Source organism: Crinia signifera, chromosome 3 (genome assembly GCF_055691185.1).
Source record: "Crinia signifera chromosome 3, ASM5569118v1, whole genome shotgun sequence".
In the NCBI taxonomy this organism is placed as follows: Eukaryota; Metazoa; Chordata; class Amphibia; order Anura; family Myobatrachidae; genus Crinia; species Crinia signifera.
This window is the reverse complement of record NC_139219.1, coordinates 86,012,309-86,037,621: the sequence shown is the minus strand read 5'-3', so window position 1 is coordinate 86,037,621 and position 25,313 is coordinate 86,012,309. Positions and strand designations below refer to the sequence as shown.

Here is a 25,313-nt window from a genome sequence, read left to right as displayed (position 1 = left end):
GTAACATGTAGCCTGGGGCAAGTACACAACACTGGCCCATGATTCCCCCTCCATCCTTAAAATGCAATTTTAGTAATACAATATAGGAACTCTAATATCGAAGGGCAACTAAAGGCCTTCAGCTGGTTTGTTTTTACTTATCCCTTTATATAAATAGGATAAATGCAGATTCCCATGGTGAGAGCCTTTATCAATCATTGAGGTGGTACGCTCTGGTCTAGTAAGGCCACCTGTAGTGCAATAAAGCATTGTTTTTAATGTAATACAGTTCAAATGATTTGTATTCTTCCTGCTAGCCAGAAGCATGGGCCATGAGGTACCGGTGATGTATGCATACATCTAATTCTGGCCTACATAACAGTATTTATTCTGCACATCTACATTGTTGGAGAACTGTTTTTTCTTTGCACACCAAACTTAGTATTATAATGATAGTGCATATATAATTGCTGGACAATTCTTAATTATTGAATAGAAGTTAATGAATACAGTGAATTCTATTACTGTAGTCCACAGTGAAATGTAATTCTGAATTATCCTTCCTTTGCAGGCTGTTTGCAGAACCAATGGTCATTTTTCTATCAATGTTCCTAGTTGGTTTGGCCTCCATAAGATTGTGAACCCTATGGTAAAACGTATGTGCGAAATTGACAAATTAGTCTGCAGTAAGACATGTCTCAATGCTGCTGACATTGGATTCGTCATTGATGGATCCAGCAGCGTGGGAACAGGGAACTTCCGCACTGTTCTACAGTTCATAGCGAATATAACCAGCGAGTTTGAGATCTCAGACACAGACACAAGAATAGGAGCCGTGCAGTATACGTACGAACAAAGGTTGGAGTTTGGGTTTGATAAGTACAGTACGAAACAAGATGTTGTTAATGCCATAATGAGAATAGGCTACTGGAGTGGAGGCACCAGCACAGGAGCAGCTATAACATATGCATCTGACCAACTGTTCAGTAAATCAAAGCCAAACAAAAGGAAGATCATGATTGTGATAACTGATGGGCGTTCCTATGACGACGTACGGGCTCCAGCTGCAGCTGTTCATCGAAATGGTAATTAGCCATTCTTTATAGAAATTATTCATTCGATTTATTAAAGTAACAACTATGAACAATTTGACCTATTATCTGGGGGCTATTTACTAACAAATTGCAGGTCTACATTAACCTTCATCAACCAATCGTCAAGTTTGATAATGAAAGCAAAGGATTTATTGGTTGCTATGTAATATTCCCATTCAAACCTTGGGCCTCATTTAGACCTCATCGTTTCTGTATGAATTTGCATAGTGTCCGATTATCAATAGACAGCGCATGTGTCTGGACCGCAATGCGCGTGGGCAATGCTGTCCAGCAAGAAATCCTGCTACTTTTTCTGATTGCTAGCTGTTCCCAGGGTGAATGACAGAAAGGCGCTGTTTGAGAGTGGTAACTGCCCGTTTTGTGTTGAAAGAAATGCAGGGGTGCCAGAAAAAACGCAGGCGCACCCAAGCATTTTAGGGGAGGGTGTGTGACGTCAGCTCTGGCCTCAATCATTTCATCGCAGCTGCCAAGTAAGTTCAGGGCTACTCAGAGCCTGCGAACAGTGGTGACCAGTGGGGAAATAATAAGATGTTGAGCAGTTTACCGATGGTATCGGAAATATTAGCCTGGCTGTGATGTCTTCGCAAGCTAAACACATTTATTGGCACAGCATACACATTGGCAGGATATCACCCTGGCGGCACTTACTTTAAATTAGCAGTCGTACGATTAGGTCTAATTCAGACCCTTTATTATAAAACATCCTCTTTTTTTTTTGTTATTGCTGTACTATACTGTACACATGGCGCCATAGGGAGCACCTATTTATTTGCCTAGAGATTTCTACTTGGATTTAGAATCTAAAGTGAGTCCTGATTGGCTCACTAGGGTGTCCTTCATAAAAGCCATAATGCTTTAGACCACACCTCTGAACTGCACAGACCATGTCCTTGATCACACAGCTATGCCCCAATTGGTAGGATTTACCCAGTATTTTCTGATTTGAGCCTGTTTTTTTCTCTGGTAAAATGGAATGCTCCATTTAAAATGTAACATTATATTTATATCAAATATGGCCTTATATCAAATATGGGACCATTGCATATATTTCAGAATATTATTAGTTTTTTCTTTTTCTGATATAAAGCAACTTGCAAATTTCGGTTTATTGGTCTATAAAGATACAACCTAACATAAAACATAAGTGCTATCGATACATATCTTAATATTATATCCTATTTATTTTATATTCAATGTCCAACTGATATATATAAATATAAACCGTATGTTTTTTTGATTCGCAGGGGTGATTGCGTATGCTGTTGGTATTGCCTGGGCAGCCCAAGATGAACTAGAATCCATTGCTACTGATCCGGATAAAGACCATTCGTTTTTCGTGGATGAATTTGACAGCCTCTATAAGTTTGTTGGGAAGATTATCCAGAACATTTGTACAGAGTATAATTCTCAACCACGAAACTAAAACGTGTTGGCTGCGGTTGTTCAATACTGCATGGATAACAGGGTTTCTGACAAATGAATATACCACCAAACAACTACAGTGATTTATATATTGATTTAGAGAAACACAGGCATGGCAATGTATGGCTTGATCCATTGCAGACCAGTGTTTGATATCCAACTGTGTGTCGCAGCCTCTGTCTGCACTCAGAGTGCGATGTTATATCACAGTTGCAGATTCTTAAGTTCTAAGGAGAAACCATGTAATATTCATTATATTCCATTGATGACTAAGTGCATTATATTAAGCCAGCCTTTTAGCCTCTGGAGCATAAATAGCACATTATGAAAACTGATGTCACAGGCAAAATTGTTCTATACCTATCTTGTTACAACAGTTATTAAAGCAGATGGAAAATATTTTTTCCTATATAAGTTATAAATGAACCTATCCATAACTATGACAGCATTTTGTAAAAGGGTTATATTAATATGATAAGATGGCGCCCTCTAGTGTTGGGTTCCTAGTATTATACAGCATTGGTGTTAGTAGCTTTAAGACATTACAATGTGATTCCAAAGCATCACACGAGTGCTGTTATGTCAGTGTCATTTTCATCTTCTGTTTCTTTAATGTAGGATTCACACAGACCATTTTACTGTTGGCTACATAAGTACATTTTTTTTTTTTTTTTTTTTTTTTTTAAGGACAAATCACAAAAAAATATTTTGGTCTTTCATAGCGATTAATAAGAATTTATGTAGCTCGCTCTAAAGGTATCTATGTGAAAGCCTATTAGGATGATTCCACAGCAGGGTGTCCTGAGTTTGGTCCTTATAGGGTCACATGACACCATTTTTTTAACAACTGAATAGACTTCGTACAATTGCATAAAATGCACATTAAATAAATATTTTTGGGGGAGGAAATAGACAAAAATCACAATGTTAAATTAGTGAGAGGTCATGAGTTCTGTTTCTTGATTTTTTTTTTATATTGTAATTAAAATGTCTTTAATAAAAAGCAGAAATATATTGTGGTATATGTCAATATTAAATTTGTACAGTTTTACAAAAAGTTTCACTGTATTTAAGAATACTTTTTTTTATTATACCGTATATAATATCACATTTAAAGACAAAAGAAAGTGTTGCACTGCTTATATTTTTAAACTAGTTTCTGACTTCCAGTTCTATTGTATTGAGTAAGATTTAGGACACACACATGCACACACAAAAAAATATATAATTAATGCCTGTAAATTACAGTTGTGTGGGTTTGGATGTGCCAAGTTAGCGCATGTTCAGAGTTTTTATTGGCTATACAAAACACGAGACAGAGAGGAATTGCCAATAAGAGATCTGAGTAAACCCAAGTAAATGCAAACCTGCCCATTTCTACAGGTCATATGGACATGCTGTCTTTGTTGTCTAAAGGCCCATACATACTGGCCGATTTTGAGCTGAAAACAGTGTGTTTTGAGTGGCTTTCAGCTGAAAGCCGCCCAGTGTGTACGGCCAGGCGACGAGCAGTGAGTGGTGATGCGCGCTCCCACATCATCGACGGGAAAGCCGCTCATCTGCTTCTATTACCAGCAGATGAGAGGCTTTGTGGATGGCTTTGCATAGCACTGTGCTATGCAAAGCCATCGCCCCCCTCTCTTCCCTCCTGCTGACAATGCCAGGCAGGGGGGAAAGCCGCTCAGTGTGTATACACGCTGGGTATAATTGCCCAGGGTGCTTGGACCTTTAGTAATGTATGACAGTTTTAATCTGCTAAATGTATTGCCATGTAAAATGGGGTAATTAAGTAACAAAAAAACAATGTATATTAACAATTAAGTAGAAAGATTGGTATTTCCAGCGCTTTTATAACCATGAATTTGTAGTATTGTAGAGGTTTTTTTGGATACCAGGAAAGAAAGTGGATCCAGGTGATAGATTGATAGTGTCTTAATCGACACCAAATGGTCAACATGCATAAGTTCGACATAGACAAAAGATCCAAACAAGCGCAATGTCGATCATTCGACATTGCAAAATGGTTCACACAAGAAAAGCTCAATATGAGTTTTTCACGATTTTTTGGGGACTTTTTTTATCATTTATATACTTTATACCATTTGCATGGACTCTGATTGGGAATGTTAAAGTGGAACTTGGCTCGAAGCATGGAGACCCATGCAAAGGTACACATTACAGTTATTGGGGTTCCAAACACTCAGGTGTCAACATAAGCACAAGAAAAACATGAAAAACTAATGTTGGATTTTCATGTGTCGCCTTTTTGAATGTGTCAGCCTTTTTTTAGAGTTGACCTTTAGTGTTGACCAGGGAAAATATCGGCACTCACCTATTTAATGCTGTTGTTAATGACAGCAATGCTGCAGTTACCGACAGCATTGAAGGCTGTCAGATCTGACTGGCTGTCAGATCTGTTTTGTTGGCTGTGGAATGTTGAATTCATGGCCTTTACCTGACAATTTGCGGCGTTTTCCGCTGTTTTCAGGACTTTCTGACACGCAACTCTTGGTACATTGAATACCAACAGTCTAACTGGTGTCGAAAGCCAGTGAAAATGGTAAGGATTCTGACTGTCGGGACGTTCCAACAGTCAGAATCCCGGATTAAATACCCCCTTAATTTGGAACACCAATGTCCTTTTGTATCTTGAATACATTGCCCTTTCATGAATTGTAGGGATACACTCCCACTTCTAGGAAGATATTCTGTGCTGTGAATACTAAACATCGCTATATCATTAATAACTAATGTATCAATCGGTAAATATAGGTATTATTTATTAGATACAATTAAGGGGCATACACACGTAGAGATCTGTGCTAAGCAATTTTGCTAAGCAATTTTGCTAAGCAATTTTTCTGGTGTCAAGATCTCCCATGGAGAGCACATACACACGCAGAGATTTGTGCTAAGCAATTTTGCGAAGCAATTTTTTTAAGCAATTTTGCTTAAGCAAAAAAAGGCCGGGTAGTGGTTCAGAATGAGAGATTGCGATCAGTATCTCTCATTCTGTACACACAGACAGATTTGCAGTCATTTGCTAAGCAATTTGACTAGATTGGGACTGCATGCACTGACTTAGTTAGCAAGAGATATTTAATCTCTCGAAGCATACACACAGAGAGATCTGTGCTTACTTTCTAAGCAATCTAGTCAGATTGCTTAGAAAATAGCACAAATTTGCTCCGTGTGTACACCCCTTTACGTTTTATTTCAGTTAAAGGATATTATCAACAAATATATAAAAATTATTATAGAAAAATATAGCAGTGAAAAGAGAGATGTGAGACAGTGTATAAGTTATCAAATCAGATTTAAAGTAACAATTATCAAAATTCAATTTTTTGATCGTATACAATTATACGTAGCAGCTGGTTGGTTACTTTCCACTCTTTCTACTGTTTATGAATAGTTGGAGAAGCGTGGGATCTACTTATCTTTTCTACATATATTGTAAATATAGCTTTCACATCACACTTTTAAAACGGTATATTGCCGTTTTTTTGCCTTTTAAAACGTTTAAGGCTGCAGTGTGAAAGTGTCATAGTTGAAATACCATTTAAAGTTAACTGGTATTTCAACACGTTTAAAAAGCAGAGTCCTACCCGTTTTAAAGCCAATTCAGAGCCGTTTTTTGTGCTGTCTGAATGGCACTGAAATAGTATTTAGTAAAAAATAAAGGTTAGAGCACTGTGATAGGCTGTCCCTTGTCTTGTGTCCCTTCCCTGAACCAGGAAATAAGCTGTGGGTAGAAACGTGTTCAGAGGTTAAACGGCTTGACTGGTGATGTGAATGGAACTTAAACGGTATTTTTAAATGGTAATCTGCTGCAATATGAACACTAGACCCGTTTAAAATACCATTTAAAATTACAGTTTTTCAAAACGTTTCAAAATGTTTTATGTGATGTGAAAGCTACATTAAATTGTACACACAGCACCAAGAGCCTCTGTGCATGCCTGGGTTACGGCATGCATCATAGACTGTCTCAAAATAGACATATGGTCGACTCACAAGGTCAACAGGGTCAAAAGGTCGACAGAGACTAAAGATCGACAGGTAAAAGTTTGACATGGTTATATGGTCGACATGAAAAAGGTTGACATGGTCAAAAGGTCAACAGGTAAAAGGTCAACCTGGTCAAAAGGTCAACAGGTAAAAGGTTGACATGGAAAAAGGTTGACATGGAAAAAGGTTGACATGAGGTTTTAATGTTTTTAGGGTGTCTATGTCGACATAGGTCGACATGGATACTGTCTAAGTGTACCGTGTCCCCTCGCATGGCTCGCTGCACTTGGCACACTATTTTATTCTCCCTTCATGCCCTAGTGCAGGCTTGTCCAACCTGCGGCCCTCCAGATGTGCTAAAACTACACATCCCAGCATGCATTGCCATCATTCTAGCATTCCCTAATAGCCAAATTGTGGCAAGGCATGCTGGGATGTGTAGTTTTAGCACATCTGGAGGGCCGCAGGTTGGACAAGCCTGCCCTAGTGGATGGTAGGGCATGAAATAACGCCTGTCGGCACATGTCGGCTGCAAATTTAGTAAAAAATTGTATGTCAAACTTTTTCGTGTCGCCCTTTTCCATGTCGACCTTTTGACCATGCCAACCTATTGCCTGTCGACCTTTAAACCCCGTCGACCTTTTCCATGTCGACATATTGTGTGTCGACCTTAAAACCATGTCGACCTTTTGACTGTCGACCATATGCAGGGGCGTAGCGAGGGCGGAGCCGGCGGAGCTCGAGCTCCACGCGCAGGGAGCCGTGTAGCCCGCTCCCCCACCGCCAGCTCCCTGCTCTGCCCGGCCGTCGCCCAACTGGCTGAGCTGCGGCTTTTTCAATAAAGCCAGCAGCAGACAGCGATATGGCCCCGCCCACACCTAGTCACCTTGCACGTCTGAAACGAGGTGCAGGGAGACTGCGGGTTCAGGCTGATTCACTTACCATTAGCCTTAACGGGGACCCGGCTGGCCAGAGCAGGAAAAATAGTGGCACATGGGATTTGTAGTTTAACTGTTACTGCTCAGACTCTGAGCAGTCAAAGATTAACTACAAATCCCATGATGCCATTGTTCCTGTTAAAGATGGCCACCGCGGAGCTAGACAGCATATGGGCTGTCCTGCTTTTCCACACCGAGCTGGATGAAGAATCCCCCTCTCCCAGTGCTCTGCCAGCTGAAGGGGGCTAAACTGGATGGGAATGTCTCCATATCGAGCAGGTGGGCGGAGCTACACGGCAGCCTGGATGTGAGGAGGAGGGAGCTGCAATGAAGACACTGGGCCCACCCAGTAATAGTGTGGTGAGTTACTATATATGTGTGTGTGTGTGTGTGTGTGACAGTATATATATATATATATATATCATCATATACATGTGTAATGTGTGTGGCTGTATGCATGTGTGCTGTGTCTCTGCCTGTACTCTACATAGATAAGTGTGTGACTATTTGTGACTGTACATATATATGATTATATGTGTGACTATATGTGTACAGTATGTGTGTAACTGTATGTATGTATGTATGTTTATATGTGTTGTACAATTTGTGTGTGACTATATGTGTATGTGTGTAATTGTACATATGTATGTTAGGTGCTTGTGTATTTTGGCGGCGCCCGATTTCAGCATCGTGCGATGAACGCATCGCATGCCATGTACCCGATGGCATGTGATGCGATTTTGACCCCCTATGCGATGAAAAATCGTATAAGCACCCTAAAGGGTGCTTTTGAGCAGCCTAATGGGTGCTTTCAATGTTAAATGCACCCCCACGCCACCCCCCCACTATAAACGTGAACCCGAAGCGTGGCGAGCGCAGCAAGCCCACGAGGGGCGGCGGTACGCGTCCTACGACCTTTTCATACCCCCACTATCCACGTCAGAGTTGAGAATAGAAAGTGTGGCGAGCGCAGTGAGCCACCGAGCCCGAAGCGTGGCGAGGGGACGCGGATACCTTCACAGGTATCCGCGTCCCCTGGCGGGCTTCACAGGTGTCCGCGTCCCCTCGCGTGGCTCGCCACGCGGACACCTGTGAAGCCCGCCAGGGGACGCGGATACCTGTGAAGGTATCCGCGTCCCCTCACGGGGCTCGCTGCGCTCGCCACGCTTCGGGCTCGGTGGCTTGCTGCGCTCGCCACACTTTCTATTCTCAACTCCACGCCGACGTGGATAGTGGGGGTATGAAAAGGTCGTAGGACGCGTACCGCCGCCCCTCGCCGGGCTCGCTGCGCTCGCCACGCTTCGGGTTTACGTTTATAGTGGGGGTGCATTTAACATTGTAAGCACCCATTAGGGTGCTTAACATTGTATAAGCACCCATTAGGGTGGACTGTTAAAGTCGAGTTGCACACACGCCATTTTAGGATAGTTTGGCCGCCATTTTGGTTCGCAGAGTTGCGCAAATTAAGTATACATACCCGAGTCTGTGTGACAAAGTGGACCAGAAGCGCAGCCATACTATTACACATAAATTCATAATACCATACTTACACCAAATAAAATATAGTTAATTAAAGGATTAGTGCACTACACATAGTTTAATTAGAAATACACGATTGTTTCTGTACATGTTTGGTATCTTTATGTTCAGTGTCCCGTGCGCAGCATTCCGGTCGCAGCCAAATATTCGTCCTATGGTCTGATAATTACGGACAAAATACCTATTATATGTACTTTTATCATGTGTCCTGTGTGAGACAAAGGAATGCAGTTGTAACAAGTTCCTGTTGCTGTTTACGACCCCCGACGACGATGCCAGCAAACAAAAGGACACCAAAGTACCCTTCCCCCCCCCCTGCACTTCTCCAAGCCAGATATAATACCTTGCCCAATCACTGAGGACTGGACATTTGAACCCTTGACCAATCGTAAGGGCCTTTGACCCCCCCTTCCTGGACCCTATAAGAAAGCCATCCCTGAGCTGGCTCGCTCTCTCTTTTTGGAACTGCTGAGTATCCCCTCACCATTAACCCGGGCTATAGTTCTATTTGAATATAGCGAGCTCCGAACGGACTGCGCTGCGCATAATTTCATGACGGTAACATTTGTATTCCTCTTCTGTGTAACGTGGCTGGTTTTGATTGTATTCTGTAATTGTTTATCTTTTCCCTAGTAGTATTTGACTTGTATTAGTATTGTTAAGGACATTGTATCACGTGTTATCCTGTATTTCTTCTTTCTGTAACCCCCTTTTGTCCGCTAGGGACTAAATACACTATTTTGGAGAATCTATCTCCGCATTTGTTATATCGTGGTCTCGTCTATTATTCGCATCTAGCGATAGCGTATATTACGGACATTGTCCTTAAAAGGTATTCGCAGATTAGAGACTAAGTACTGCTAAGGGATCTCCTATTACTGCAGTGATTCAAGCGTGTACAATACACGGTAAAGGTCCGCTACGCTGCGCTACGCTTTGTTCGCACGTAGCTAGGAATAAAGGGTAAGCAGAGTTACGGAATGAGTACGTAAACTGCACATTTCACTTATTGTTCTTTGGCTATATAAATATCAACATTGATAGTTGGGGGCTGGCGTCCGAGCGTTTCATACTCTAGAACACTGTACCAAACGCGCGGCTTGAACCTATACCAGCAAAAGGGTGGAAGTGATTATTTACCATTGCTGGATAGGCCAAGTCCACGGCGGTGCAGGGTTCGAGAGGTGCTAGCGTTTGAACCCGAAGTACAATAAGTGAAATCCAAGGAAATATTAAGCCACGTGTTTTAAAGTATATTAAGTGTTTAGTAAGCTGTACTTCTGCCTGCCACAAGTAGTTTAACGGGGTATAGTGTCTTGAGTTGCTTGTTCATTACAGTATATGTGCCACGTGCGATAAGGTTCGCACACGTGGAGGCAAAGGCCTTTTTTTATTATAGTACATAGAGGATTCCTTCTGTGCAAAACTATAATCTTTTATTGTTAGTTACTGCAGGGCCAGGGACTCCGCCACGTGGCGATAAGTTCTGGACCTTTTACAGTAACGTGAAGCGTCTATTGTGTATTACGCAAGGTGCGCACGCACGTGCTTACGTTGGGAAATTTTCGCATCTTTGTACGTAATTTACGGATTAAGTGCGGGATTTATTTCGCATCTTTATACGTAACTTTCGGACTGAGTTAAGGGATTTATTCCATATTTATGCGCAATTACTGCGTGTAGCAAAACCCGAGCGCGACCTTGCAAATACACTGTAGAACACGTGGGTGGCTGATTCATCGGCGGCCTGTGAACAGGTTTAACAAACGCACGTACATACGTGGCTGTTCACTGGCACTGCGCATGCAGCACACATAGGAACCCAGAGGTGAATAGTATTAAATCACTAGCTTTATTTAAAACAGTATAGTAACATACTGTGGATAAAGCGGTAATTAATAAGAGAAAATAAGTTTTTCTTTTATTGTTCATTTTTCCCAAAAAAAAGCAACTCAAGCATTATTTTAATAGATTCCTATAGCCATTAAAAGGGATTTATACCTGTATAAGTATCTAGTGAGAAACTACCAACCTGGGAAGATTTTCTGTACAGAAATATTGCAAGTTTAAGCGTAAGACCAAGGTGTAAGTAGCACCCAGTGTGAAACAATCATTCGGTGAACGGGTGTGTGACGACACGACTCAGCGCAGTCCAGAGTTGGACAAGGTTTAAGATATAGAGGCGCACGTGACGACGTGCCCATAGGAACTGCCCCTTGCGTGGACCTACCTATTTTGATCCACCGGAAGGGTACAAGAAGCTAAATCGGAACCCAGTCATCTGATTAGCCACTTTAGAAATATACCAGTTTTGAGGATACAGGAAAAACAAGTTTTTTTTGTGTTCTGCAAAACTCGGCCGCACCCCGCAAGTCGTGTAGTTATGCGTTTCTGACCGTAAGCGAGTGGTGATTGAGTAATAACCTCGCAGAGTGGGCTTCACGCTTAAGTGCGGAATAGTGTCACTCTGTTGGGGAGGAGTGTTTTGGGAGCTACTCAAGGACAAACGACCCACCGGTTTCTGCTAGCTGTGAACGTTTATTCCTGTAACAATGGGGAATAACGGGTCACACAGGGATGCCGTGCTAGTTAGGGAAGAATCAAGCCGACCTACAGTAAAGGGTCGGCAGCATTCATAATGTGCAGGAAGCACGGTGAACAAGTAGTTGTTTACCAAGAGGTCGACATGGATACTGTCTAAGTGTACCGTGTCCCCTCGCATGGCTCGCTGCACTTGGCACACTATTTTATTCTCCCTTCATGCCCTAGTGGATGGTAGGGCAAGAAATAACGCCTGTCGGCACATGTCGGCTGCAAATTTAGTAAAAAATTGTATGTCAAACTTTTTCATGTCGCCCTTTTCCATGTCGACCTTTTGACCATGCCAACCTATTGCCTGTCGACCTTTAAACCCCGTCGACCTTTTCCATGTCGACATATTGTGTGTTGACCTTAAAACCCTGTCGACCTTTTGACTGTCAACCATATGCAGGGGCGTAGCGAGGGCGGAGCCGGCGGAGCTCGAGCTCCACGCGCAGGGACGTGAAATGGCGCCGGAGCCGTGTAGCCCGCTCCCCCACCGCCAGCTCCCTGCTCTGCCCGGCCGTCACCCAACTGGCTGAGCTGCGGCTTTTTCAATAAAGCCAGCAGCAGACAGCGATATGGCCCCGCCCACACCTAGTCACCTTGCACGTCTGAAACGAGGTGCAGGGAGACTGCGGATTCAGGCTGATTCACTTACCATTAGCCTTAACGGGGACCCGGCTGGCCAGAGCAGGAAAAATAGTGGCACATGGGATTTGTAGTTTAACTGTTACTGCTCAGACTCTGAGCAGTGAAAGATTAACTACAAATCCCATGATGCCATTGTTCCTGTTAAAGATGGCCACCGCGGAGCTAGACAGCATATGGGCTGTCCTGCTTGTCCACACCGAGCTGGATGAAGAATCCCCCTCTCCCAGTGCTCTGCCAGCTATAGGGGGCTAAACTGGATGGGAGTGTCTCCACATCGAGCAGGTGGGCGGAGCTACACGGCAGCCTGGATGTGAGGAGGAGGGAGCTGCAATGAAGACACTGGGCCCACCCAGTAATAGTGTGGTGAGGTACTATATGTGTGTGTGTGTGTGTGTGTGACAGTATATATATATATATATATATATATCATCATATACATGTGTAATGTGTGTGGCTGTATGCATGTGTGCTGTGTCTCTGCCTGTACTCTACATAGATAAGTGTGTGACTATTTGTGACTGTACATATATATGATTATATGTGTGACTATATGTGTACAGTATGTGTGTAACTGTATGTATGTATGTTTATATGTGTTGTACAATTTGTGTGTGACTATATGTGTATGTGTGTAATTGTACATATGTATGTTAGGTGCTTGTGTATTTTGGCGGCGCCCGATTTCAGCATCGTGCGATGAACGCATCGCATCGCATGCCATGTACCCGATGGCATGTGATGCGATGCGATTTTGACCCCCTATGCGATGAAAAATCGTATGAGCACCCTAAAGGGTGCTTTTGAGCAGCCTAATGGGTGCTTACAATTTTAAATGCACCCCCACGCCACCCCCCCCCCCACTATAAACGTGAACCCGAAGCGTGGCGAGCGCAGCGAGCCCGCGAGGGGCGGCGGTACGCGTCCTACGACCTTTTCATACCCCCACTATCCATGTCGGCGTGGAGTTGAGAATAGAAAGTGTGGCGAGCGCAGCGAGCCACCGAGACCGAAGCGTGGCGAGGGGACGCGGATACCTTCACAGGTATCCGCGTCCCCTGGCGGGCTTCACAGGTGTCCGCGTCCCCTCGCGTGGCTTGCCACGCGGACAACTGTGAAGCCCGCCAGGGGACGCGGATACCTGTGAAGGTATCCGCGTCCCCTCACGGGTCTCGCTGCGCTCGCCACGCTTCGGGCTTGGTGGCTTGCTGCGCTCGCCACACTTTCTATTCTCAAATCCACGCCGACGTGGATAGTGGGGAAATCATTTGCATAATACATTGATTCACCCTATGTATCTTTCATAAATTAATTAAAAACTACAAGGAGACAGACCATCTGTATTGTAAATAATGTTTGTTATGTATAAAACTCGTAACAATTTCATAATCAAATAAAAATGTTTAAAACTTAGTCGGTAATGTGTTGTTTACCTGATTCACTTCCGGGTTGCATGGTAAGCTTGGTGTATCTCTGGTGAGTGATTTGGTCACATGATCAGGTCACGTGACCCAATATCCACCAATCGTTGGTGCTATTTACAACCATAATAGTAAGAATATATAGGGGATAATTATGTATTTTGGCTTTAATAGCCATAAATGCACACAGACGCGTACCTAACTAAGGCGCGCGCTGTCAGCCTGTCACATAAGGCTCCTGTGTAAAATATAATAGTACTGTTCGTAAATGAACTTGAGGTGCTGCACTGTTAACCTTCCCCGCGGCAGTGTACCATCAGTTCCTAGTAGAGGATGGTGTTCTTATCTGCACCCCCGGAAGTGACGTCCCGCAACTTTCGGGAATGTTTATACCTACAGGTATAAAGTTACAACATATTGCCAATAAGTAATCATGGGGAGAACTCTTTATTAATCACCACAATAGCACGCTTAATGCTTCAACATTATACTGTGTCCTCAATGGACGTATTACACCCAGTTTCTTGAGTTTTTTACTGGTGGGACTACAGGACCCATAATCCTCTTTGGTGGACACCGAGTATGAAGTTAGTAGTGTGTCCCTATTTTGTTGGGACATAATAAAGATTGTGTGGTCCCACATTATCCAGAGACCTCAACGTGAGAATCTGGAAACAAGGTTCTGTTCTTTTTTTTGTTTTTTTGTAATAAATGACATTTATACTTGGAAAGCATTAGATTCTTAAGTGGAGTTCATCAGTAAATGCACTTTATGCTAAGTGCTATATATCATGATGCGTAACAATGTGGATACCATGGTAACATGGGACTAGGTTTGAATGGCTAATGCATGGTAGGCGTGGTCAGTGATACTAACATAGATCGTAATACAGCTATAAACATAGATAAGTATATAATAGATAAGTATATAATAAAAGTACATAATAAAAGTAAATATCTACAGCATTGCAAATAGAAGAAGAAAATTGGGAATAAATATAGATACATAAAAGTGTAACTTTAAATATAGAAATATACAGATACAAATTGGAGGTGACAGACAGTCAGCGCAGATAGAATAATGAATGATACTCTTAACATGAGGTGTTGATTGGGGCATCATTAATTATAAAACTGGTTATGAACACGTATTAAGCTGACCCAAAAGTTATGTGAATCAACATAAAAAAAAAAAAAAAATCATTGTATAAAATACAAAAAATTATTATGAAAAAATTATATAATAAAAAATGTATGGCACATGCACATATATGTATATATATGCATACGTAAAAATTCACACTTCACACAATTAATATCTGTAGTCGTTAGAATACATGGTGGTCAGGTTCCTCCATCACCTCCCTATAGACGGACCACGGAACACCGTGTGATGTATTTAGACACACGGCTCTCTGGTTGATCCAAGGGTGTGAGGGAGCAGTCTAAGCACACTGTAAGGGGTATAATCAAACTGTTTATTGTACAACAATTCACTCTATGTGTGATAGGCGGCTACCTATCAAGGCAAGAAGTAATGTGCAACTGGTTAGAAGCAACGTATAGGGGTAACTATGTACGAATAGAAGCCTATACTGACGCGAATCCTATATAGACTAGATAATCAAGAGTGCACGGTTGGCCCTACAGTACTACATTTAGTTCCAGGGACTCATTCAGTCCGTCCGGAAATAAAGAACCAAATTTAAAAATCCAATAAATCTCTTGGCTACAGAGAGTTTTGTATCTATTCCCCCCCCTTTTTGAGATTTTTATGTGTTCCAGACCTGTTAATTTTAGGCATCTTGGGTCACTGTTATGACGTTCGCTATAATGGCGGGATACACTGTGCAGAAGATTCTTATTTAGAATGTTCCTCCGATGTTCTAGGAACCGTGTTTTTAGGGCTCGAGTGGTTCTGCCTATATATCTCAGGCCGCAACCGCATGTTAGTAAATAGATGACATAATCCGTGTTGCAGTTAATGAACCCTCTTATTGTGATGGATTCCTTTTCTCCCTCTAGTGGTACTTTTGTGATCTTATTTTGTATGAATTTACAAGTGATACAGGTGTTTCTCCCACACTTGTAGCACCCATTCGGAATTGTGGGTAGCCAGGTGCCAATAGTGCTCTCCTGTTGTTTTTGGTCTTTTAAACTGCTTGGAGCTAGTAGATTCTTAAGAGATGTGTTTTTCTTAAAAATAAAAGATGATTGTGTGGGTAAGATATTTCTAAGGGTATTATCATTATGAAGAATCGAAAAATTCTTCTGTATGATTCTTTTAATATCTTTATATTGCGTATTAAACACTGAGATAAAAGGAAAATCCGTCTTTTTCTCGGCCAGAGCGGTTCTTTTTGGTTTCGTTTTTAGTAGCTCAATTCTATCCATTTTTCTTGTTTCTTCTAGTGCTCCTGAAATGAGACTTACTGGATAGCCTCGTGCAGTGAAGGCCATACTTAGTTGTTTAGCCTGCTCTTCATAAGTGTGTACAGAGGAGCAGTTACGGCGTAGCCTCATCATTTGGCCCTTTGGGATGTTTTTTAACCATGATGGATGATGCGAACTATTGTAGTGCAGATATGAGTTGGTATTCACCTCTTTGCAGAAATTTGAGGTTACAATATGACCATCAATTATATCAAGGCTTATATCTAGAAAATCAATCTTTTTCTGGTTGTAAGTATGAGTGAATTTCAAATTATATAAATTTGTATTTAGATGGGAGACAAAGGTGAGTGCAGAAGTGATATCCCCATCCCAAATAATAAAAAGATCGTCAATGTAACGGCCATAGAGTACCAGACCCGCCTCCTAGCCGCCATTCCACACGAGGCGGTCTTCGACCTCCCCCATGTAGAGGTTGGCATAGCTGGGCGCGAATCTGGTCCCCATGGCCGTTCCCATCACCTGTAGGTAGTATTTATCCGAAAAGGTGAAATAATTATGTTTAAGAATAAACGTGATCGAATCGAGAATAAACTTAATATGAACTTCACTGAGATCCCCATCATTTTTTAGTCTTCTCGAAATTGTCTCTATCCCTAACTCATGTGGGATGTTTGAATAGAGACTTTCCACATCCATTGTTAGGAAAGCATAAGAATCCTTCCATTGGACTTCGCTTATTAGATTTAAAAAATGTGTGGTATCTTTAATGTAGGATCTCAGTGAAGACACCCGTGGTTGTAAGTATGTGTCAACATAATGGGAAAGATTAGAAGATAGTGACCCAACACCAGAAATAATAGGACGTCCAGGAGGTGAAGAGAGTGATTTGTGAATTTTGGGAAGGTGATAATATACGGGAGTGATGGGGTGTTCTATAAACAAAAAGCGAAATTCTTCTTTTGAGATAATATTGGCCTCTAGGGCCGAGGCTAATAATGTTTTAAGTGTCTTAGTGTATAGAGATGTTGGATCAGAATGAAGAGGTTTATATAGATTCACAGTCCCCAATTGTCTATGAGCTTCCTGGATGTAGTCTGTTCTATCCTGTAAGACTAACCCCCCCCCTTTGTCCGCTTGTTTGCAGACAATAGAGGGGTCCCTCATTAAGTTCTTTAGGGCACTCTTTTCTTTTTTGGTTAGGTTGTCCTTTTTTCCCTCTTTAGGATTAGTTTTGTTACAAAGAGCTTTAAAATCCTCCAGTGTGGTTCTATAGAAACTCTCAATATGTGTACCCTTATTTTTAATCGGAAAAAAATTTGATTTGGTTCTAATGGATGATTTGTTGATATTAAACAGTTTTTTACGACCTTTTCATACCCCCACTATCCATGTCGGCGTGGAGTTGAGAATAGAAAGTGTGGCGAGCGCAGCGAGCCACCGAGACCGAAGCGTGGCGAGGGGACGCGGATACCTTCACAGGTATCCGCGTCCCCTGGCGGGCTTCACAGTTGCCACGCGGACAACTGTGAAGCCCGCCAGGGGACGCGGATACCTGTGAAGGTATCCGCGTCCCCTCACGGGTCTCGCTGCGCTCGCCACGCTTCGGGCTTGGTGGCTTGCTGCGCTCGCCACACTTTCTATTCTCAAATCCACGCCGACGTGGATAGTGGGGAAATCATTTGCATAATACATTGATTCACCCTATGTATCTTTCATAAATTAATTAAAAACTACAAGGAGACAGACCATCTGTATTGTAAATAATGTTTGTTATGTATAAAACTCGTAACAATTTCATAATCAAATAAAAATGTTTAAAACTTAGTCGGTAATGTGTTGTTTACCTGATTCACTTCCGGGTTGCATGGTAAGCTTGGTGTATCTCTGGTGAGTGATTTGGTCACATGATCAGGTCACGTGACCCAATATCCACCAATCGTTGGTGCTATTTACAACCATAATAGTAAGAATATATAGGGGATAATTATGTATTTTGGCTTTAATAGCCATAAATGCACACAGACGCGTACCTAACTAAGGCGCGCGCTGTCAGCCTGTCACATAAGGCTCCTGTGTAAAATATAATAGTACTGTTCGTAAATGAACTTGAGGTGCTGCACTGTTAACCTTCCCCGCGGCAGTGTACCATCAGTTCCTAGTAGAGGATGGTGTTCTTATCTGCACCCCCGGAAGTGACGTCCCGCAACTTTCGGGAATGTTTATACCTACAGGTATAAAGTTACAACATATTGCCAATAAGTAATCATGGGGAGAACTCTTTATTAATCACCACAATAGCACGCTTAATGCTTCAACATTATACTGTGTCCTCAATGGACGTATTACACCCAGTTTCTTGAGTTTTTTACTGGTGGGACTACAGGACCCATAATCCTCTTTGGTGGACACCGAGTATGAAGTTAGTAGTGTGTCCCTATTTTGTTGGGACATAATAAAGATTGTGTGGTCCCACATTATCCAGAGACCTCAACGTGAGAATCTGGAAACAAGGTTCTGTTCTTTTTTTTGTTTTTTTGTAATAAATGACATTTATACTTGGAAAGCATTAGATTCTTAAGTGGAGTTCATCAGTAAATGCACTTTATGCTAAGTGCTATATATCATGATGCGTAACAATGTGGATACCATGGTAACATGGGACTAGGTTTGAATGGCTAATGCATGGTAGGCGTGGTCAGTGATACTAACATAGATCGTAATACAGCTATAAACATAGATAAGTATATAATAGATAAGTATATAATAAAAGTACATAATAAAAGTAAATATCTACAGCATTGCAAATAGAAGAAGAAAATTGGGAATAAATATAGATACATAAAAGTGTAACTTTAAATATAGAAATATACAGATACAAATTGGAGGTGACAGACAGTCAGCGCAGATAGAATAATGAATGATACTCTTAACATGAGGTGTTGATTGGGGCATCATTAATTATAAAACTGGTTATGAACACGTATTAAGCTGACCCAAAAGTCATGTGAATCAACATAAAAAAAAAAAAAAAATCATTGTATAAAATACAAAAAATTATTATGAAAAAATTATATAATAAAAAATGTATGGCACATGCACATATATGTATATATATGCATACGTAAAAATTCACACTTCACACAATTAATATCTGTAGTCGTTAGAATACATGGTGGTCAGGTTCCTCCATCACCTCCCTATAGACGGACCACGGAACACCGTGTGATGTATTTAGACACACGGCTCTCTGGTTGATCCAAGGGTGTGAGGGAGCAGTCTAAGCACACTGTAAGGGGTATAATCAAACTGTTTATTGTACAACAATTCACTCTATGTGTGATAGGCGGCTACCTATCAAGGCAAGAAGTAATGTGCAACTGGTTAGAAGCAACGTATAGGGGTAACTATGTACGAATAGAAGCCTATACTGACGCGAATCCTATATAGACTAGATAATCAAGAGTGCACGGTTGGCCCTACAGTACTACATTTAGTTCCAGGGACTCATTCAGTCCGTCCGGAAATAAAGAACCAAATTTAAAAATCCAATAAATCTCTTGGCTACAGAGAGTTTTGTATCTATTCCCCCCCCTTTTTGAGATTTTTATGTGTTCCAGACCTGTTAATTTTAGGCATCTTGGGTCACTGTTATGACGTTCGCTATAATGGCGGGATACACTGTGCAGAAGATTCTTATTTAGAATGTTCCTCCGATGTTCTAGGAACCGTGTTTTTAGGGCTCGAGTGGTTCTGCCTATATATCTCAGGCCGCAACCGCATGTTAGTAAATAGATGACATAATCCGTGTTGCAGTTAATGAACCCTCTTATTGTGATGGATTCCTTTTCTCCCTCTAGTGGTACTTTTGTGATCTTATTTTGTATGAATTTACAAGTGATACAGGTGTTTCTCCCACACTTGTAGCACCCATTCGGAATTGTGGGTAGCCAGGTGCCAATAGTGCTCTCCTGTTGTTTTTGGTCTTTTAAACTGCTTGGAGCTAGTAGATTCTTAAGAGATGTGTTTTTCTTAAAAATAAAAGATGGTTGTGTGGGTAAGATATTTCTAAGGGTATTATCATTATGAAGAATCGAAAAATTCTTCTGTATGATTCTTTTAATATCTTTATATTGCGTATTAAACACTGAGATAAAAGGAAAATCCGTCTTTTTCTCGGCCAGAGCGGTTCTTTTTGGTTTCGTTTTTAGTAGCTCAATTCTATCCATTTTTCTTGTTTCTTCTAGTGCTCCTGAAACGAGACTTACTGGATAGCCTCGTGCAGTGAAGGCCATACTTAGTTGTTTAGCCTGCTCTTCATAAGTGTGTACAGAGGAGCAGTTACGGCGTAGCCTCATCATTTGGCCCTTTGGGATGTTTTTTAACCATGATGGATGATGCGAACTATTGTAGTGCAGATATGAGTTGGTATTCACCTCTTTGCAGAAATTTGAGGTTACAATATGACCATCAATTATATCAAGGCTTATATCTAGAAAATCAATCTTTTTCTGGTTGTAAGTATGAGTGAATTTCAAATTATATAAATTTGTATTTAGATGGGAGACAAAGGTGAGTGCAGAAGTGATATCCCCATCCCAAATAATAAAAAGATTGTCAATGTAACGGCCATAGAGTACCAGACCCGCCTCCTAGCCGCCATTCCACACGAGGCGGTCTTCGACCTCCCCCATGTAGAGGTTGGCATAGCTGGGCGCGAATCTGGTCCCCATGGCCGTTCCCATCACCTGTAGGTAGTATTTATCCGAAAAGGTGAAATAATTATGTTTAAGAATAAACGTGATCGAATCGAGAATAAACTTAATATGAACTTCACTGAGATCCCCATCATTTTTTAGTCTTCTCGAAATTGTCTCTATCCCTAACTCATGTGGGATGTTTGAATAGAGACTTTCCACATCCATTGTTAGGAAAGCATAAGAATCCTTCCATTGGACTTCGCTTATTAGATTTAAAAAATGTGTGGTATCTTTAATGTAGGATCTCAGTGAAGACACCCGTGGTTGTAAGTATGTGTCAACATAATGGGAAAGATTAGAAGATAGTGACCCAACACCAGAAATAATAGGACGTCCAGGAGGTGAAGAGAGTGATTTGTGAATTTTGGGAAGGTGATAATATACGGGAGTGATGGGGTGTTCTATAAACAAAAAGCGAAATTCTTCTTTTGAGATAATATTGGCCTCTAGGGCCGAGGCTAATAATGTTTTAAGTGTCTTAGTGTATAGAGATGTTGGATCAGAATGAAGAGGTTTATATAGATTCACAGTCCCCAATTGTCTATGAGCTTCCTGGATGTAGTCTGTTCTATCCTGTAAGACTAACCCCCCCCCTTTGTCCGCTTGTTTGCAGACAATAGAGGGGTCCCTCATTAAGTTCTTTAGGGCACTCTTTTCTTTTTTGGTTAGGTTGTCCTTTTTTCCCTCTTTAGGATTAGTTTTGTTACAAAGAGCTTTAAAATCCTCCAGTGTGGTTCTATAGAAACTCTCAATATGTGTACCCTTATTTTTAATCGGAAAAAAATTTGATTTGGTTCTAATGGATGATTTGTTGATATTAAACAGTTTTTTACTGCTAGAAGTTTCGTTCTCAACCAGAAGCTCATTGAGTGTGTTGAGTGCTATGTCATCATCCGAGTCCAAAAAGACTCGAATTTCTTCGTTATTTTTGTCCTTAGTGGTTTTATTAGCAAAATATTTCTGTCTGCAAAGGGTGCGGACAAATCTATTCAGCTCTACAAATAAATTAAAGATGTTTGCTGGAGTGGTAGGGGCGAACTTAAGACCCTTGGTGAGTAATTTATTCTCTTCTGCCGTCAATTTTTTTGAAGATAAATTAAAAATGGATTTTTCTAAATCAATGTTGCATTTAAGCCTCAATTTTTTTAGTTGTATCTTCTTCCCTCCCCTCCCTCCTCTGCGCTTGAGTATCTGCGTCTTTTTGGAGTTAGGCATAATTGCTCCTTGTCTAGTGGGGGATTTCTCCTTGGATTCCCCTCTAAAAAAGGAGCAGCAGATGAGGAGATGGTGGTGGGATGGGACTCCTTTCTGGAGTATTCAGTCCTAGGTCCACTGGCATCCACTACTTTAGGTCTAGCTCCTAGGCCATTCTCACGCGTATGGTCCCTTCTGACATAGTGGGGGCCTTCTCGAGTATAGTATGTTCTATCATTAGACTGATCAGTTCGGTGTCTATCATTCTGTTTTCTCAGTGTATAATCACTTTTATCTGAATTCCCATGGTTGTCTCTTCTATATGTATGATCTCTCGGACTGTCGTAAACCCTCATATTCTTAATTCTATCTGATTGTCTGCTAATATGGGCCCGGTTCTGATTGTAATAATTTTTATTCCTATTTTTTATGTTAAAAGTCCTGATGTTTCCTGTTTGGTAGTCTTCTATGTCACGCTGAAATTTTTTGCATTTGTTTTCAATCAAATTCTGTTCAAATTGTGTGACCTTTTCAGTAGTGACTATGTCCCTTTCTTTAAATTCTTTTAGTTTGCTAAATGGTTCTAGTTTCTTTTTTAGAGCCTCTATTTGTTGCTCAAACTCTTTGGTCTTTTGTATACGGAACTCTATCACAAGTTCCAATAGGGTAAAGGAGCATTTATCAAGGGCTGAGTCCCATTTATCCTGAAAATCCTTGTTACCATTAAATACTGATGGTTTAGAAAGTCTTAAACCTCTCGGGATGATCTTTCTCTCCACATATTTTTGGAGATTAGTGCTATCTAGCCAATTCTTAGTTTCCGACTTTAGTAAGTCTTCTAAAAGAAAGAAGTCCTCTCTCAGGTTGTTATCAATACTAGGCATATTACTAGATGGTTTATCCCAATTGGTTAAATAGGTCTGTCTCCGTACTTGTCTATCATTAAAATTAAGGAAGCAACTCATATCAGCAGCTCTTTGGACCAAAAAGTAGAAGAATACAAAAGTCAGAAGCAAAGTAGCCTCTGACTGAAGAGCGCTTTGATGTGTTTTGCTTACTTATAGCAGCTGCTTAGATGGGGTGGGTCAATCCCCAAGAAAGTCGAGACGGAAAGAAAAAAAGTGTAATAAGCAGCGCTGGGATTAATGATGGGTGAATCAAATGGTTAAAAATAAGCACATTTAATGAAATACAAATAAATAAATTAATGGCAATGGTTATAATGTTAAAAACAGTTTGAAATAATTAATCCAGATCTCACGTGGTTATAAGTCCGCAGTCAAAGTCTGTGTGACCTGTGTTGACCCCACAGTCAGTGATGACAATGAAAACTCGGTCCAAGAGATTGGCGACCCTTAAAGGGTAAGTATGGTGGTTGAGGGAGTGGCTGATGTGGGAGCCCAACTTCTACCTCACCGCCAATTTGTATCCAATTTTGCTTGGATTGTGGAAGTCCAGAACAGGAAAGTCTTGTGTTTGGACAGATGTTAAGGTAAAGTCCAATAAACCACGGATCTGGAGAATAAATGAGCACCACCAACGCGTTTCACTGGACTGCTGCCAGCTTTATCAAGGTGTACTGCTAACTGCTCTGGGCCGGTATTTATGCCCAGTATCCTGTGGAAATCATTTGCATAATACATTGATTCACCCTATGTATCTTTCATAAATTAATTAAAAACTACAAGGAGACAGACCATCTGTATTGTAAATAATGTTTGTTATGTATAAAACTCGTAACAATTTCATAATCAAATAAAAATGTTTAAAACTTAGTCGGTAATGTGTTGTTTACCTGATTCACTTCCGGGTTGCATGGTAAGCTTGGTGTATCTCTGGTGAGTGATTTGGTCACATGATCAGGTCACGTGACCCAATATCCACCAATCGTTGGTGCTATTTACAACCATAATAGTAAGAATATATAGGGGATAATTATGTATTTTGGCTTTAATAGCCATAAATGCACACAGACGCGTACCTAACTAAGGCGCGCGCTGTCAGCCTGTCACATAAGGCTCCTGTGTAACATATAATAGTGCTGTTCGTAAATGAACTTGAGGTGCTGCACTGTTAACCTTCCCCGCGGCAGTGTACCATCAGTTCCTAGTAGAGGATGGTGTTCTTATCTGCACCCCCGGAAGTGACGTCCCGCAACTTTCGGGAATGTTTATACCTACAGGTATAAAGTTACAACATATTGCCAATAAGTAATCATGGGGAGAACTCTTTATTAATCACCACAATAGCACGCTTAATGCTTCAACATTATACTGTGTCCTCAATGGACGTATTACACCCAGTTTCTTGAGTTTTTTACTGGTGGGACTACAGGACCCATAATCCTCTTTGGTGGACACCGAGTATGAAGTTAGTAGTGTGTCCCTATTTTGTTGGGACATAATAAAGATTGTGTGGTCCCACATTATCCAGAGACCTCAACGTGAGAATCTGGAAACAAGGTTCTGTTCTTTTTTTTGTTTTTTTGTAATAAATGACATTTATACTTGGAAAGCATTAGATTCTTAAGTGGAGTTCATCAGTAAATGCACTTTATGCTAAGTGCTATATATCATGATGCGTAACAATGTGGATACCATGGTAACATGGGACTAGGTTTGAATGGCTAAAGCATGGTAGGCGTGGTCAGTGATACTAACATAGATCGTAATACAGCTATAAACATAGATAAGTATATAATAGATAAGTATATAATAAAAGTACATAATAAAAGTAAATATCTACAGCATTGCAAATAGAAGAAGAAAATTGGGAATAAATATAGATACATAAAAGTGTAACTTTAAATATAGAAATATACAGATACAAATTGGAGGTGACAGACAGTCAGCGCAGATAGAATGATGAATGATACTCTTAACATGAGGTGTTGATTGGGGCATCATTAATTATAAAACTGGTTATGAACACGTATTAAGCTGACCCAAAAGTTATGTGAATCAACAAAAAAAAAACAAAAAAAAAAATCATTGCATAAAATACAAAAAATTATTATGAAAAAATTATATAATAAAAAATGTATGGCACATGCACATATATGTATATATATGCATACGTAAAAATTCACACTTCACACAATTAATATCTGTAGTCGTTAGAATACATGGTGGTCAGGTTCCTCCATCACCTCCCTATAGACGGACCACGGAACACCGTGTGATGTATTTAGACACACGGCTCTCTGGTTGATCCAAGGGTGTGAGGGAGCAGTCTAAGCACACTGTAAGGGGTATAATCAAACTGTTTATTGTACAACAATTCACTCTATGTGTGATAGGCGGCTACCTATCA

General features: G+C 40.9%; 1 protein-coding gene across 5 annotated transcripts in view; it reads left to right on the top strand.

The window, feature by feature from the left end:
* The window catches only part of VIT (vitrin), a 108,527-nt gene extending 104,979 nt beyond the window's left edge, over positions 1-3,548 (top strand). For all 5 annotated transcript variants that reach the window (XM_083176153.1, XM_083176155.1, XM_083176156.1 and 2 more), the window contains 2 exons: positions 551-1,064; positions 2,339-3,548. In XM_083176153.1, the coding sequence (XP_083032279.1) occupies positions 551-1,064; positions 2,339-2,517 (693 nt within the window). In that variant the 3' untranslated portion in view covers positions 2,518-3,548. The remainder of the gene's footprint in view (positions 1-550; positions 1,065-2,338) is intronic.
* Positions 3,549-25,313: the final 21,765 nt, after the last annotated feature.